Source organism: Thermobia domestica, chromosome 10 (genome assembly GCF_964235325.1).
Source record: "Thermobia domestica chromosome 10, izTheDome1.hap1.1, whole genome shotgun sequence".
NCBI classification, from domain to species: Eukaryota; Metazoa; Arthropoda; class Insecta; order Zygentoma; family Lepismatidae; genus Thermobia; species Thermobia domestica.
This window is the reverse complement of record NC_137463.1, coordinates 1,835,747-1,853,724: the sequence shown is the minus strand read 5'-3', so window position 1 is coordinate 1,853,724 and position 17,978 is coordinate 1,835,747. Positions and strand designations below refer to the sequence as shown.

Genomic DNA, 17,978 nt, shown 5'->3' with positions numbered 1-17,978 from the left:
ATGCATATTTGTTTCACCATATCTTCTCTTAACAACTATCGCAACATCCTCTCATCAACAACATCCAACCGCGGAAATTTCACTCTCTAACAATTTAATCGTGAAACAAATACATAAATAAAATTATTCCGAGTTCCTTTAATCATCTCAACTTTCATTCCTAAACAAAACTCATGACCCTTGCTTCACTCATCCTCACCACATCTGACTTGTTCTAACAAAAGAAACACTGACCAAAGCTTCAACACACACTGTATTATAAACTATAATGTATCGTGGTTTCGGATATCTAGCATATCCTTCCTCAGGCACTATCCTAGGACAGTGTCTGAGGAAGGATATGCTAGATATCCGAAACCACGATACATTATCGTTTATAATACAGTGTGTGTTGAAGCTTTGGTCAGTGTTTCTTTTGTTACATTATTCAATCCAAAGCCATGGATGGTCTTGTTGACTTGTTCTACATTATTTAACGGTGCGTTCCTAACCTTTTGATCCTCATTACGAGAAAAAGCCTCATGAAACGTTCCAGACCTCTACAAGGAGATATAAGAAATTCACAAAGAAAACAAGTTCTCTGTTCAATGCTACTCTGAACTTCGTTGGTTACAGCACAAATACCATTTCAATAGTCCCGATTTCTCCAACTTGATTTAAGTCCTTAAATACATCGATTGGATGGCATTTATGTTAGTGGAACTCGGAATTCCTCTTCTGATCCACATGATATCCGATATTCCTGCACTTCTTGCTGCTTACAGCTCTTTTCAGCTATTAAGTACAATTTAAAATCAAAGGTTTAAGTTTTGTTTGATGCATACCAAGAAGCAACAAGAAAATGTAAAATAAAAGAAGTCAAGATGTTATTCTGAAATTAAGAATATCTGTCCACTGATGTTTCCAGCAAAGTAATAAAGAGGAAAAAAATATTACAGTGGATAAATAAAATGCAACAACAGATAAACTATTTTTTATTCATAAACGAATGAGTTACAATGCTTTCGTTAACTTTCTATCGAAGACAACATCCTCGTAGGAAAGCTCCCTCGTGGCTATATGGTACGCGTGTTAAGCTGTAGGTCGACGTCTCATGTAGTCTCGCTGTTGAAAACCCAGATCAACCAACATTGCTTTAGTCTTAGCCTTAGCAGGAAATGTGAAGACACATCACCATTTTACTCGTGAATTGACCTTAAATCGTCATGGATGAGTCAAAAGGAACTTCCTAATTTCATCGTACCACTGTGTGAAATATGTAACGAAAGGACTAATGGGATTTATTATATGGTTCAGTAGATTTCTGAGTTTTAATTATAGAAGGTTATCCCCCACTTAACGAAAATAAACGGCCCTTTTCAGTAGGAAGGCCATATGAAACGTATATCTACAGCTTAACGTAGGATCCGAACAAGCTCCCAAAGGAAATCGAAAGTTAAATATTGTTTTATGTTTAGCGTGTTGCAGTTATCAAGACTAGTGACATGTGGCTCAGTGGTAGAGCGTTAGGAGTCCCGGATATCCAATAAAAGGCCCAACTAAATGCTTCAAAACTACTACTTTTCTACTTTTTTGCTTTAATTCTTCCTCGTTCTGTGGTCACTGCACCTTCTTCTTTCACATTACAAATGTTTTGGGTTGTTACTGCAGTGTCATGTCCAAGTTCGAAGTCATAGAGTAACGTTTCAGGTATTAAACGTTGTTGAGCACTCATCGTCACTACCACTAAAAACTGAGAAGATACTGATGGAAAAAAATGAAATGAAATTTTTGAGTTTTACGTCCCACGGTTATGCCGGTTAGGCTAAAGGAGACGGTGATAATGAGTAATGAATGAAATGGTGGAATGAAGAAAGTGGGAGAAAACGGGAGAACCCCGAGAAAACCCACGCACACGGTGTTTGTCCATCACAAAGTTCACTTGGCGGAGGCTGGGATCGAACCCGGGACCCCAAGCACAAGAGGTGAACGCTCTACCACTGAGTCACCGCGGCCCCAAGATACTGATGCAGTGTCCTCCTTCTTAAACAGTCCGCTTGCCACACTATTTCTTTCGTCAGTTTGACCTTGTACTTACGGTCGATTATGGTGTATACACGCGCCTGCTGTATGGATTGTGTGACTATTACAAGACATATGACTCAGCATTGTACATCGTGCTGAACCCCGGCGTAGTTCGGAGGACATATAAATAGATCTTGTTCTTAAAAAATAAACAAGAAGATCGTATACCAGCCATTATCACAGTTACATAACGAAGCGAAGCTTAGATGGCCTCCTTTAAACATAAGTATCATATTCTACATCATTACTAGACGTCCTTAAGTTATCACTACTAAACTACTCGTGTGTGTGTTTTTCACAAGGTTTTATTTCCAGCATCAGATTTTGTTATTCTTGTCATGCTTAATACAATTCTGGAAGGGTTGAATGGTTTAAACCAAGCTGGTTTTTCAAAAAACCAAATCGTATGAACTTCATGGCGACATTTCCACGTATCATACTGTCTACATTAGTTTTATCTCCTTTTCACCTTTTAATCAAGGAGTCCCACGTTCAATTCTCGAATCATAACCCTTTTTTGAAGTGTAAACCAAGTAGTGGTTCGGATGTCACTTTAAGCGAAAGTCTTCTTCCTGATAACCTCGGTATTACATACGAATGTTAAGCCTAAACATATGAAACGAAACCAAATTGTATGCCTGAATGCCTGTTTTTATAAAGAAGGCACGGTTGCTTAAATATATTGACAGAAATTAGCAAAATTTATCGACTGCCTATGTAGCTTCCAACATTAGCTTGGATTGGACTTTCAGTTTTAATTTAATTGAATGATATCTACATTCTAAATTCGCAATTTAATACCTCACTTTTGGCGTACTGATTATATGTTGATCATAAAATTTTGCATGCCAAGCAATAACGGAATTTTGCATTTAAAGTAACTTATGTTATTTACAGTTATGTGAGATGAGATGGTAAAGTAACTTATGTTGTTTACAGTTTGTATAACCGAACTTTTTACCACAAGTGTTCTGTTAACTCATCTTGATTTCACATTAAGTTTCAGATTTTCACACTTCCCGCATCAGATATTCATCTACATCATTACATTGCTGAATTCCATACGCGCGGTCTATTTGACGCCTCATAAAATCACAATGACTCATTCTCCACATTTCATACATTTATGGAGAATAATATTACATCCACATGTGAAGTTCTTAGGTCAATTCCTTTTCATTCTTTCTTGGCTCAGTTGAACTAGAATTCTTTGACTTGGACTGGGGTAAATTTACGGTTATAACATTGCAACAAAAACTACTTTACCACCTGTACAATGGTGTTTATTTCATACCTGTACCGCTTTTCATTTAAGATATTACTTTTCGCGTTAATACTGATTTTTCTGCAATTTGGTGCGGTCTTATCGGAAACATAAGCACCGTGGATATAGAGAGAAATCATATATCTAACGTCACATTGATGTCTACCACTACACATACATACGAGTATATCGTACACGAAAAATATTATGGTTTTAAAAAATGGTCATGGAATCAACGTCGCTTGATTTCTGATGGAATCACCTATTTCCTTTCCCATTTTATGATAACTAATTTGTTCTGTATGCACGCTTACATTTTCCTCTCTTCCAATCACCAAATATGGACAATTTGAGGTCTTCGAATCAGCAGAAAGAAAATACACAAATATTCACTTGGACTAATCTTAGTGTTCCATCAAATGTCATCTGGAACAATTTATTAAAAATTTAACTTAGTTTAAGACGTATAGATGGTTAATTTGTTTAGCTATTTCTTGAACATTCATTTACTAGTCAAGAATTTACTTTAATTTTTTATTATTTTATAGAATCACAGGCAGCAGTATAGACAAACTACTGTGTAGGAATTCCAATTACTGTTTTGTGTAAAATAACTAGTAAAAGATGACAATAAATTATTGTAAAATTATTGGGCCAATAAATTATACCGTTCAAAAAATGAAAGAATGGTGTATTAGTTTGTGGATACTTATGACAAGTTAAAAACAGTAGAAAATCTATTGAATGTATCATATTATTCACAAGTAAAAGATCAATACTGTTTCTAGTCTCAAAGTAATCAATCATATAGTACATCTGTAGGGAAGTTTTGAGTAATTCAAAGTGGGTCTATGAAAGTTCAAATTTTTAATAGTGCAACTTTTGTTACTGATAATATACTACAGCGATGGACGCCATGTGATATGTCGTCTCTGCTGTAGATATTTTAAGAGAAGCCATTCAGGAAGACGGTAGTTCCCACTGAAAACTCCGGCAATTACTAAGTAACAGGCGTATACCAAGATTAGTCCAAGTGAATATCTGTAATCATTAGAGAGAGAGAGGGCAAAGTATAAAGAAAAATAAGAAAATATGAAAACTGAAGGTTCAAAATTTGAAACTTTAATGATATAATTTTAAAAGATGAAGTATATGTGTATAAATCACCTTACGTTTGTATGTCATTCATTGATCTTTTTAAAACATATTACGCCATTCTGTTGATGACATAGCATTGATAGCGGAGAACGAAAAGGATTTGCAGGAAGAACTTTCAAACTTAAATGATTAACTGGAAAAAACATGCAAAATGAAGATAAATACGAAGAAAATTAAAGTGATAAAGTGCACAAGAGCAGGACAAGAAGAGGCAAACGTATGGCTAGATAGAGAGAAAATCGAAGACGTTAAGACGTTCTCCTATTTAGGAAGTCTAATATCCTCGTACGGAAGAAGTGAAAAAGACGTAAGTTCCAGAATAGCGCAAGCTGAACAAACATTCAATAGGGGAAATAGGACTACTACCATCAAGAAATGTGTCGCTGAACGTTCGTAAACGATTTATTAAGACATTGGTATGGAGCGTGGGGCTTTAAAGATCAAAGACGTGGACATTGAGGAAAGCTGAAATATCCAAATAGGAAGCATTCAAAATGTGGTGTTGGCACAGAATGCTGTGCATATCATGGACCGAAAGGCAAAGGAATGAAGAAGTACTATAGGAAGCTAATGAAGGACAACAGATCATGAAGATAATAGAAAAAAGAAGAAACAGAATGATTGGTCATCTTATTTGGCACTCCGATTAGATAGAGGGAAAGGCGAAAGGAAGACCAAGGATAGAATATCTCGATGCAGTTACGAAGAGGCCTTATCAAAGTATAAAATAGATCTCCCAAGCGGAAGAAAAGTTTTAAAATTTCAATGTTGCCCACCAACCTAAGGTTGAGGTGAACAAGATGATTTCAATAATAAAACCTTTGGGAAAGTAATTTCAAAAAGCGAAAGAAATGAACACAATACCTGGTTAATTAAAAACTACAATGGAAGAAGTGTGTGGTCCTCGTCTGCGTTCTGCGTCCACACATTTTTGCCTTCGCTCAGCCAATGATTCGATTCCGTGGCGAAAGAAGTCTGGTGTCTATGATGTGAAGAACATGTTTCATTGCTGATTATCAGGGAAAACCTTCCTTTCCAAGAAATGCTCTAAATGCCAGAAGAGAAAGTGGTAGGAGGGACGTCAGGAGAATACCGTGGATGAGGAAGGGTTTCATACTGCACTGTCATGCAACATGATACCATGTCTTTTGACAATTTCTGGATGCTTGCAGGCGATGTTGCAGTGCATTCACGGTGTTCAGCACTGTAACGATCGATCCGCACTGATGTTTTCGTTCTGACGGAGAAGGACATGATGAATCAATCCGGACATTCATCAGCCTATGATGAACATCATTTAAAGGTTAGGAAACTGTCCTGGATTTTGATTAGTTACAAACAATGTTTGCTGAAAACTGTGCCTTCAGCCAAATTCTTACCACCAATTAGTTCTCATAAGAAAGAAAGGAGGAGAAAAAAACACCATTTCTACATAGGGAGGGAAAAGTGCGCTTAATCTTGAAGCTGATGCAAGGTCACTAGGTTCAAGGAAGTTGGAAATTCAATTTAGGCATACAAAACACACAACATATGAAGATTTTTACTAAATATAAAATGTCTCAAAATAATATGAAAATTAAAAACATGCTATTTCGATTCTATGACATGAAACAAAGATCCTTGTTCACATTGCCCTGCGAAACATGCTTCAAAATGTGAAATTTTATATTTTGCCTCTCTCTGGTAATCACGCATCATTAGTTTAGTTCTTTAAGTTGAAATACACAAGTATTTTAAAAATGAACCGGGATATTTAATTATGTGGTTAACGTTATGTATGACTGTACTATAGATATCAGCGATATGACTCAGGAAATGTTATGGGTGCACATCCACAGTCCAGCATCTGTACTATTTACGAATAACTTCAAAATTTTCACACAAGATAAAAATCATTTGATGCATATTTTAAGGTTAGCACTGGGTTTGTTACAAGTAACAGGGGTGCATAAACTTATTACCTATAACAGATTTTGTCAGGTTTATTTCACCAACACTTCTACTGTAGACTGTAATCCTAAAATATGTACCAAATGACTAGCTCAAAAAATGCAAAATAAAAATTGTATGTTTTGATGGCGTAATACTCCTATATTCAGACACAACCATATCGCTGATTTCCACTCACGACATCCCCAATGTTTACAGTTTCCCAGCTAAATGGTCAGGACCAGACATATGAAATGCTCTGTATATCTCTTTACTTTGGTTTTGCCGCCTCTATGATGCTTAGCTTAAAATAATATGTAAAGAGCCATTTCTCAGTTTATCCTTATCAATGTGAAACGACCTGTATATAAGCTACTTGCCGGATGATAGTATTAGGCTGGTGTGAATAAAATGCCCACTCTGACACCTGGTAGGAAACGCCTAAGCAACATAACAGAGATGGCTGATCACACGTCCAGAAAACAGAGTCCCAGATCGTATGAAAGTGCACCACAGAGAACACAACTGCAAATTATTTTTCTTTACGAATTCAAACTGGATTCCTTCTCCACAGCAAGACTCAAAAAAAACATTAACAGTGTATACGAGTCATGAATCCGAATGCACACACCATTCGCTGCTAGTTTGTTAAATTTCGTTCCAATGGCAGATGGGTACCAACATCATATTCGTATCAGCTTCTTAGGAACACCGTGGCAGGCCCTTGGAAAAAGGTTCGTGCGATCACATCGTTCGGCGGCACCGTGCAATTCGTAAGGCGAAAAAGTTGGAGTCATAGTTGCAACATGAGTTGGACACTAGCCAACGATAATCGCCGTCTGGAGGTGAGCAATTCGTTGAATGTAAGGAGTAACCAGAAAGTTTCCTGCATCGGATTATCACTTTTGATGAAAAATGAATCTGCTATGGCAATCGTAAACAGTCTGGACAATGGTTGGATCGTAATCTACATCCAAGACGGTTTCTTATACCACCTCTCCACTCACAAAGGGTCTTGTTAGTGATAATGTGAGAGTGATTTGTTGTAGGAATAATCGGATGAAAAGTTCGAAAGGAGGAATGAACGGCCACTGTGAAAAAGAAGGACGTAGTTTGCCTTTCTTTATTTATTTGTTATTAGACTGAAATTTTAATTACTGAATTTTAAGATTATAAAGACAATGGTGTATCTGTTAATTAACAGTGTCTTTTAAACTATAGATAGTAAATTTTAATGGGATAGACCCCAGGAGTTAGGGTCTAGTGTTAGACAATAAATATAGTTGTGACATAATAAAGAGTTTGATGATTTTGAAATATTAAAGAGTTTGATGATTTTGTTGGCAGCTAAAAGAGTAGCTTACTTTGGTAAGATAACACGCGGATCACACTATTAGATTACAAATATAGACACTGAAGTTTAGTTTATATTTTTAACCCAACACGATCCACTATGTCTTTCTCAGGCAAGATGAAACTATCAATTCAACTTGTTCCAGTGATGATTTCTACGAAATGCGCCCCAAATTTGTCCGCAAGTATCCAACAATGGTCAACAGACACAGTCTTCTCATGTTGCACGTCGAGCACAAGACCGTGCTGGCTCTTCATGAGTCGCAGTATGAAACCCTTCTTACCCACCGTATTTCCCCGATATATCTCACATTGACTACTACGCCTTCCGACATCTGATGGTTCAGCAGTGGAGGCCTTCTTTCCGTCGCAGATTCCAGACTTCTTTTGCCATGGAACACAATCATTGGCTGAGTGGTCGCAGACGGTGACTATTTTGAATAACCAGGTACGAGGGCGTGCTGGGAAGTCCTTAGCTTTGCCCCCTTCCTCCTTCCGATATTTATAATGTTTGTTTTTATTTGAAAGCTACATGTGTCTATATGTTTGTGACGAAATATTAAAACATTGGTACTAAGGAAAGTTATTTTTTTTTAGGTGAGTGCTTGAGATGGTAGGGCAGCCCAACAAGTTCAACGATGTTGAGAGTCGAGCGGTGATGAATTTCCTCTTCCTCCAGGGGAAATCTGCAAAGACGATCCATGGTGAGATGCAACACACATTGGGGGTCCATGCACCTTGTTATGCCACAGTGAAGAATTGGGTTGTGAAATTTAAGACAGGCCATTTTGGCACTGAAGATGACCCCCGCCCTGGGAGACCATCCATAGTGATTGTGCCAGAAATCATTGAACAGGTTCATGAAATGATTCTCACAGACAGACGAATTTCTGCTAAAAGTATAGCAGAGGACCTAGGTATATCCCGTGAACGCGTTGGTGTCATTATTCGCGATCATTTGCACATGAACAAACTTTCTGCCAAATGGGTGCCGAAATGTTTGCAAGCCGATCAAAAGCGTGCAAGAGTGCTTGCTTCCAAAGAGGTTTTGAGCCGTTTTGAGCAGGAAGGGACTAATTTTGTGGAACGTTTGGTCACGGGCGATGAAACTTGGATCTATTTATATGATCCAGAGACAAAGGAACAATCAAAAGAGTGGCGTCACAGTGGTTCACCGAGGCCAAAAAACTTTCGTGTGCAAAAATCAAGTCCAAAGGTTCTTGCCAGTGTTTTTTGGGATAAGAATGGGGTAATCTTTGTTGATTATTTAGAACAAGATAACACCATAACCGGAGCTTACTATGCATCATTACTGGAAAGGCTTCACTCAGAGCTGAAGCAAAAACGCCGTGGAAAGTTGTCCCGAAAAGTTGTCTACCTTCAAGACAACGCATCTCCTCACAAGAGCAATGTTGTGATCCAAAAATTGGCTAGCTTAGGGTTTGAAACCTTGCACCACCCACCATATTCACCTGACCTGGTCCCATCAGACTACCACCTATTCCCAAATTTAACGAAACACTTGAAGGGGCAAAAATTCGCCACCATTCTTGAAGCAATTACATCAGTAAACTCATGGTTTGACACCCAACCAAAAGAGTTTTATTTAGAGGGCCTAAATAAATTGCAGGCTCAAAGCAAAAAATGCATCGAATTGAAGGGAGAGTATGTTGAATAAATCCATCAAAAAATTTAATTTTGTCTTATTTTTCTTAGTAAAGCTAAGAACTTATCAGCACCCCCTCGTATTGTAGGTCTTTTCCTTCCTTTACTTTGGAAGTGACGCATGTCGGGATGACATTTAATTCGCAGAAACCTAATAAAAAGTACAGCAAGCGCTTCAACGAATACAAAGGATTAAAAGATTGAAGGCAATAACCAAGAAACATTCAACTGCAGCACCCTTTTTTTTATATTTGTCTTTAATGTTTATTTATAATGTCAAAGAGGCTATTTCTGGTATAATCGAACTATTTACAGAAATATATCCTACTCAATGTATGTAAGGTGTAATATATCATATGCTATGTATTCATCTCAATTTAACAAAATATATTATTGAAACTTTCAGATTTGTATAAAGTACATGTAAAATGTAATAAAGCTGTTTCGAAAGTCCTCTTAAATTATCTTTATACTTCTTTCTCTACATGCCTGATGACAAACACGTAACTACAACTCATTCTGTGTTTAGAAATATAGCAGTATTGTTGTGAAAAGCAATTTCTGTAGGTTTATTTTATATCTTAGATAGGGACTATCATCATCTTCCTTGCATCCTAGTTTTCAGGCAATCCTATATTCATCTCTTGCTACAAAGCTGAATTCAAGAATAAATCTTTTTTGTTTTAATGAAACTGATTTCTTCTTTCAAAAAATCACTGCAGTTATTTCAAAATTAAATAAATTCTCTTTATATTCAGGTTCATTTCAACCAATCAAGACGTCCTCACGGTGATTTTGTGTGTATCGTTTTCTCTAACATTTATTGTTGCAAACATTTGCAGTAAATATATTACATACATAGAAACCATAACTTAATAAGAGCACGCTACGAAGATGGTCAGCTTGATCTCAGTCCCTGAAATCTAAATTTCGTGGATCTATTTCTGGGTTTCATTACACAAAAGCATGGAATATACAGGTATTAAGGAAATCTTATATTAAGAACACTAAAAGCATTCATTTAAAAAACAAATTTAGAGTTCAATAAACCTCTAATTAGTAACACTATTCTTTAAACAAAGGGAGATTATAACTAAATTTACAATACTTAAAAACTAATAAAATGGGTTAGTTTCCTTTGAAACTAGTTAATAAATTAGCTTTAAAGATTAGTTTATTAAATCCATAGCGTGCAGAAGAACTGAAAATATTATAACTCATCTGTAATTCTAGTTGCATAACAAATCTAGCCAAAGGAACCATCTTTCGTGCAAGTTAGTATTCATTGTAATATTTCTGTAAGAACAGCAATATTCGTAATCTGCTTTGCCCAGCTTGTATTTATGTAATGAGAGAAAACAAAACTGATAAGGGGTCATCTTATTCCCTATAAATATTAATTTTACAGAAGAGTTTTCGGTAATTCCAGTGTGACGATGTGAAAACTTGTGCATTACATACACTACATCGATTATATTTTAACTTTATTCACGCAGCCCAGTTGACGATAAAAACAAAATAAATAAATCAAAGAAGAATACTATCGTAAATCATTTTAATCTGCTGCTACGCAAGTGATAGATTCTATTCTTTCAACGGTATTCAAATTCGTGCAGTTCCAATAGGAAATACACACCTCTGTATTCTGACGAAACTGAAGCTTGTATCATTTCGATCCACTCGAAATCAATAACATTTCTCCTAGTTGCATTTGCATCCTTATGTATATATAATAATCTTTGAGATATTCCTTGAAGATCTGAAGAAAACAGGATCACCCGAAAACAATTTAAATTATAGTATCATTTGTTCACTTATAGTTTTCTGTTCATAAAAACTGAAATTTCAACTATAAGCGTCACTATTTATGTTTAGACCCTTTACGTATGATTGAAAAAAAAAAATGTTCACGTTCCTCTTATCAACGATTTGTGAATGTTACTCATCAAAAGAAACACCACTATAACTTCTCACGATTTGTTCAACACAAAACATTAAATATCTTACTTTTTCAGTTACTTCTTTGCTTTCCAGTAAATATAAACTATTAATATTGAAATATTTACATATATGCATTCTCAACCACATATTCTGAATCCATCTTAACGCCATCTATTTTGGTTTATTGCTTTTGACGGTGAGAAGATCGAGGACTAGAAAAGCATGTAAACAGAAAACTTAGTATAGAAATTATTCTACGTAAAACTGGAGACGAAAATAAAAGCAAGAAAGTATTATGGTTTGTTCTATTTTTATTTTTTACGATCATTCATAAAGAAATACTGCGTAACATCAACAATGACACTTATAATTGAAATTTCAGTGTTTTTGAACGGAAATCTATTATAATTAAACAATAACAGGTGATTCTATAACTTAAACTGATTCTCGGATGATCCTGTTTCCTTCAGATCTTCTAGAAATATCTCGAGATGATCATGTAATGAACCAAATACAACTAGAAAAAAATTTCCAAACGGAATCGAAATAACCTAAACTTAAATTCATCACAATACAGAAGTGAGTTTTGCTATTTATTGATTGATTTGATTTGATTTGTATTATACGGCGTCCGTTGGCAAATATACATGTTACATAGTAGAAGGGAGAGGGTAGTGGCCAACAAATCTAACTAGGGAGAAAGATACACCATTTTACGTTGAGGAGACTCTTTTATTTCTTTACAGTAATATACACCACTTAAAAGAGCATTAACCACGTTAACTGAACGTCGAAAAAAAAAATCACTAGATACTTGTAACACAACTTGTGATGATAACTGCAAGAATCACTACAAAAGAAATCGTCCTCCTCAAGTCTTCATGAAAAAACGTTAAAAAAGGAAGAGAAACAACACTTGAATATCCAGGTCAGTCTGAAGGGGTCCCACTTATCACACCCAATGGAACGTGACTTTCTTCCACCTTTCCTAAGCCCTCCTTTCACATACCTGTGGATACATGAGTAAAAATACTCAATAAATCTTCAACGACTAATAGCTCTCACAATTAAACTGTATCCACGATATCCAAGTTCTAATTTATCATTAAGTCACACATTAAAATAGATTAAGACAATTCGATCATGTTTATCTGCAGGTGTTATGGGATATATTATAAAATATTCATTACAGAACAATGCAAGCAATAAATAGAAAATTTAGCAACAGTTTTTCCATGAAACTTTATGTTCAATGAGCATTCGATTTTAATTCGAGATAATTACAGCAATGTTTGATATAAAAGTTACGATCTAATAATCTATTTTATTACTTTGCTCTTGTGAACTTATCTCTCCCGTCGTATATGGTTGAATTGCCGTTTTTCCCGTTTATTTTCACTTATTACCTTTCCTAATATGTACAACTTTTATTCCCATCGATATTAAACCCAGAATCATGAGTAATGGATATGAAAATAAAAACCACTCGAAAGACCCTTACACTAATTTTTCATTATTTACCCGCATTTATCCTAGTTCGTAAAAAACAGAAGGATGCTACTATTTCACTTGACTTTTCGACGAGAAACATACAAGCTGTTAAAAAACTACACCGATTAATTACAAGAGGTGATTTCTCATATCGAAATAGAGAGAGAAAGTTTAGATGGACCTGTGGAGAAATATATATAGTTTCAGAGCTAAGTCTGTTCAACATAGTGGAAAAGCCAAATTTCAACACGCACTATTTGGAATTCGAGAAAGTGTGGAGTGGTGGACCATATTAGAGTAAAACAAGTCATACATATGAAATCCCAAAATGCATATTTTATCAATGTGCAATGAGTGTGTAGGGGTTCCCTACAGGGTATAACAGAATTTTCCTATACGGTCTGACTTTAAGATGGATCCACAGTAGGCAAATGTTAAGTCTTGACAACAGTGTACACAGTATGATTCGGCAGGAAGTCGGACCGCCAGCATCATGGCCTATCGTGTTCGGAGTAACACATGCTGCAAGGTTTTGTTTCATGCTTATAGGTAAAAGAAAACATGAAATGTACCGTGACAAAACTCACCGAAGCATGCGTTACTCCGAAGGCCAAGCATTCCGTGTCCACTGTTACAAAGTCTTATCTTTTGCCTACTTTGGACCCACCTTGAAATCAAAGCAAATCTGAAATCTCTGTTGAGAGCATGTCTGGGAATTATACTCTGTAAGGAATCCCATGCATAATCATTGCACATTGATGAAATATGCATTTTTCATTATGTATGTAGGACTTGTTTTACGCTGATAAGGATCACCACTCCACTGTTTTTCAAATTCGAAATAGTGCATGTTAAAATTTAGATTTTCTACGATTTTGGACAGCCCTATCTCTAAAACTATATCCACTTTTTCTTACACGTCCATATCAATCTTTTCTCTTATTTTGATGTGACGAAACACCTTTTACAGTTTGTAGGTATAGTTCATTAACACCCTGTAAATCCTTTCTTGTTAATGTTTAATATCTGTATATATTCCTTATCCGACACATTAATAGGTAATATTTACGAAAATTGTTGATTTTTACTGTATCATGATACCTAAGTGAAGCTTGTACAGTAAGTCATGTATTATTTGAATTAACATATACTAGCAATGTCCTGCATATCATCGCGAACGATGTTTTCTTTCCTTTTTCCTCTCTCCTTATCCTGTATTTTAAATTTATAAAACTGAATAACATATTCCAATTATCTACCATATACCAAATTTCATGCCTTTACATTCAAACAAAATATGTGATAACAGTAGCCTCTCTCCTCTTTTAGGGTGGAACTTCAAAGCAAAAACCAAATTTTGTGATGATGATGTAGATGTATGATATCTCAAATTTAATTTTCATATTAAAGATTATCTTTGACACTAAATATCAGTAGCTACACAACAATAATGGAATATATAAGGATCTGACAGCTGGACTGGAGGGAGGGGACTCGAAAATTCATCTTCCGGTTGCTGGACGGATGTTGTACTTTTTTTTATTTATTTATTTTATTTTAAATTTTGGATCTTTATAGATTAAAATAGCAGTGGCCAGCATCCACTGAATTTATAGAAGAAAAAATCGAAAATTAATTCAATTTATTCCCCAAATTCCAAAAACTGTCACAATTACACAATACTTAATTTTGAAAATTAAAGAATTCTTGATCGTACGCTTCTTTCACGAATTTATCAAACATGCCTTTCTAATCAAAGCAATCTCCCTTCTCCAATGAAAACTTTTGCTTTGATTTTGATATCAAATATGTCATCCCAGTGACAATACCACACAAGCTGACCAACACAGAAAACAAACGTGAGTAAACGTAAGTTAGTTTAGAGACAAATGTTATGGTTACTAGCAGATGTGCCGGAATCAAATGAGGGTTGCGAAATTATATATTGCATACAGATCTATATATACAAACCAAACGTAAGAAACCTAAAAAACGTAGTATCAGTTTTCGTTATCAATTGAGCAATTACAATGTCGTTTTTCCTCAATTATTTAAGGAAGTATCAAACAGAACAATAAATAAATAAAAAGCAAATAAATGAAGTTTTCTTTTAAACAAACAAACAAACAAACAAAAAAAAAAGGCTATTAACGGAAAATTATCTAAATATTCCCCATATTTTTCTCTCCTATTCTAAGACTATTTTATGAGAAATTTCAATTACAGACAAAAAAAAAAAAATCTTCAAAAATTATCAATAATAGCTCCCAATTTGTTTACGATGGGATGTTTGCTTCAGAATAATGCTGGTCCATTCGTGAAAACAATCTAGTGGATTTTTCGTGTTAGTTGAAATGGAATTTAGCGTTCCGTTCAGCACCAAGTATATACGAGATATAGATCTACAGCTTAACGTGGGATCCGAACTACATTAACTCCCACCAGAAATCGAACTCTGACGAAACTTGTAGTATCTTTACTCAAACAAATCATCTATTTATTATACCTGTTAATACTCATGGTAACTCTCGTGTAGATTTAAATCTACATTCAATTTGATCATCATTATATAATCAAAACATTTCAAAATTGAGACAGTTGCTAAGGAATAACATTGTCATGAAGGAATGAGAATTTGTTTTCGAAAGAAAATGAAGAAAATCATAAAATTGACATCCTGAAGGATAAGGAAATATAGCTCACGGATCACAACTTGGACCAAAGTAGCTCCACTAGTTTCCTCTAAACCTAGGTAATTTATGACACATCTTTCTTACAAATAGAATGAACAATGACGAAGAACTTCTACAACACCGTTTATTAATTAATCTATGTGTATATAACGAATACACAAAGTCAAGTTTCCTTTACATCATACCCATTGCAGGTCAGAGATCATGAAAATTTAGAAAATAATACAAAGACACGTCATAAGTCTTGCAAAAATGCTGGTATACAACATACCCGTATTTACTAATGAAAGCAGAGTAATATTCAGAGTATAACTCTTCATACTGGACTGTCTGCAGCCACCTTTCACGTTCTGTCCTTAGAGGCAAAGAAGTCAGTAACTGATTGTTTCACTTTGTTAGTTAGTGAAGACGTTGTTTCAGGAAATACGCCATGGACCGAAACATTAAGTAATCCGAAGTGGCAAAAGTCAAAACTATATTCCGCGTATGGTACCAGTTCGATGTCATTAAGTTCTTAAAGTTTTTGTTGCATGTTTCGAGCAGTGTGTGGTTTGCTTTAGTCTGTTGAAGCACGGTGAGCTTTCGGCTTACCAATTCAGGATATTTTTGACGTGGTACACAGCATACATCCGCTTTAACTGTTTGGAATAACAGTTGCCACCGACTCCTTTATTAGGTTAGGAACGAACTCGAAGTCAATTACCCACTCGTAGTTCCACTACTTGATACCTCAAATGGCCCTGCTTGACAACCAGTTCTTGGAATTGCTCTTGTTCAACTTTTTTTAACATTCAGAGTTCGGGAAAACACGAATTTTTCTTCACTTCAGAGTCTGTTACCCTGGGCGGCCGAACCTTGGCTGATCTTCGGCATTTTTATAAGCTGCACAACATTTCAGAAACCGAGTTGCTATGGTGTGGTTCACTGCATCATCATCTTTCGCCGCAGCGTTATGCCTGGGTTCGAATATATACAGTAACAGTTTACGTATCAAACGCTCTTGAGCACTCATTGTCACTGCCACTAAAAACAGACGGAGTGGGTCCTTTGTGTCCGCTTACCACACTACCTCTTTGGCCAATTTGACTTTGTACTTGTGGCCAATCACGGTATATATACGCGTCTACTATTTGGGTTGTGGAAATATTGTAAGACTTATGACTGATCTTGTAATAATAACGCTGAACACCCACCTACAGAATACAAATGAATGAGTAGAAGACGTGGTTAACGCATAGGTACGGTATCCAGGAGATTAGAGTGGTATTTCCTCAGTCTTAAGATTTTCATTAAATGTTTGTACTTCATACTAATTTTGTGAAGCAAGTACTCCATTAAGCTATTTTATTCCCAAACATATAATTTAGATTTTGTACTTAATATGATAAACAAAAAATAGTCAACCATATTAAAAATCAACAAAATTTAATATCAACTATTTACTTTCTTACCTGCTTCGTTCTCCTCATGTGACACTAAACAGAAAGAAACCATTTTAAAAAATAACGTAACTAAGGAAAGAGTCAAACATTTTTTTTATTCTAAACCCTAGTAACAATGTCTAATCACTGAAGTATGTACTTAACAAACAGTATTTGAAAGTCATGTAAAACTTATGATTTTTTAAAAATTATAGCACCTTACTGCATTAATAAGCAGGTATATTAATAGTTTACATATGCAATCAACACGTTTTAGTATTATTTGACATATTTTTGGCTCTGTACCTTATAATCTTTCTCTTTCCATAATTACATTAATATTTACAATGTATTGATATTAAATGGTATGATGGTATTTCATAAGCATGCACGGCTGCTGTTTTGAATAGTTTAAGTTACAATCCATAATTCAATTACTGGTAAACTGCTAATTCTTCTTAAGTCGAAATCAACCACTTATAATTACTAAACTTGATAGTGAACAAGAAATAGGAAAACAAAAAATTGATCAAAAGATTGCGATCTTGGATCAGGGGCCACAAAATTTTTGAACGGCTCCCAAATCGAGTTTTCGTATTTTCTACGGAATAAGCACATCATACTGAGTTAAGTAATAGTTTTGGTTTAGCTACACTATACGTGGTTCTCCAGATACAAGAGCTACAAGAAAATTTTTGATTCAAATATATTAATCTTTTGATCCCCCCCCCCACACACACACACAAAAAAAAAGTGGAGATACAAACAAATGATGGCAACTCCGATTACTGATTATACGTGGTAGCTTTGGTCACAATTTATTTGTATTTTAGTTGAACGTAATTCCCAAATTAGTATGAGAAGCATTCAGACGATTAATTCTTCAGAAGAGCTTAGACGAAGGACATACATTTAAGAACAATACCAAATGATGACATCTCAGTGAAAAGAAGACAAAATTTTTCAGTAAACAGAAGTTTTAGAACAGAATCTGAACAG

The 17,978-nt window shown here is 35.2% G+C and overlaps 1 protein-coding gene across 6 annotated transcripts in view; it reads right to left on the bottom strand.

Annotated features, from left to right (window-relative positions):
* The window catches only part of pds5 (cohesin associated factor B pds5), a 143,126-nt gene that overhangs the window by 26,923 nt on the left and 98,225 nt on the right, over positions 1 to 17,978 (bottom strand). Inside the window, exons 25-26 of one of the 6 annotated variants that reach the window (XM_081727609.1) lie at positions 17,010 to 17,033; positions 12,086 to 12,383 (exon numbers count right to left, since the gene is read on the bottom strand). The exons of 4 other annotated variants lie outside the window; for them this stretch is intronic. In XM_081727609.1, coding sequence (XP_081583735.1) covers positions 12,376 to 12,383; positions 17,010 to 17,033 — 32 coding nt within the window. In that variant the 3' untranslated portion in view covers positions 12,086 to 12,375. Of the gene's footprint in view, positions 1 to 12,085; positions 12,384 to 17,009; positions 17,034 to 17,978 lie in introns of those variants that run through there. One more of the 6 variants, XM_081727610.1, reaches the window with a different exon arrangement.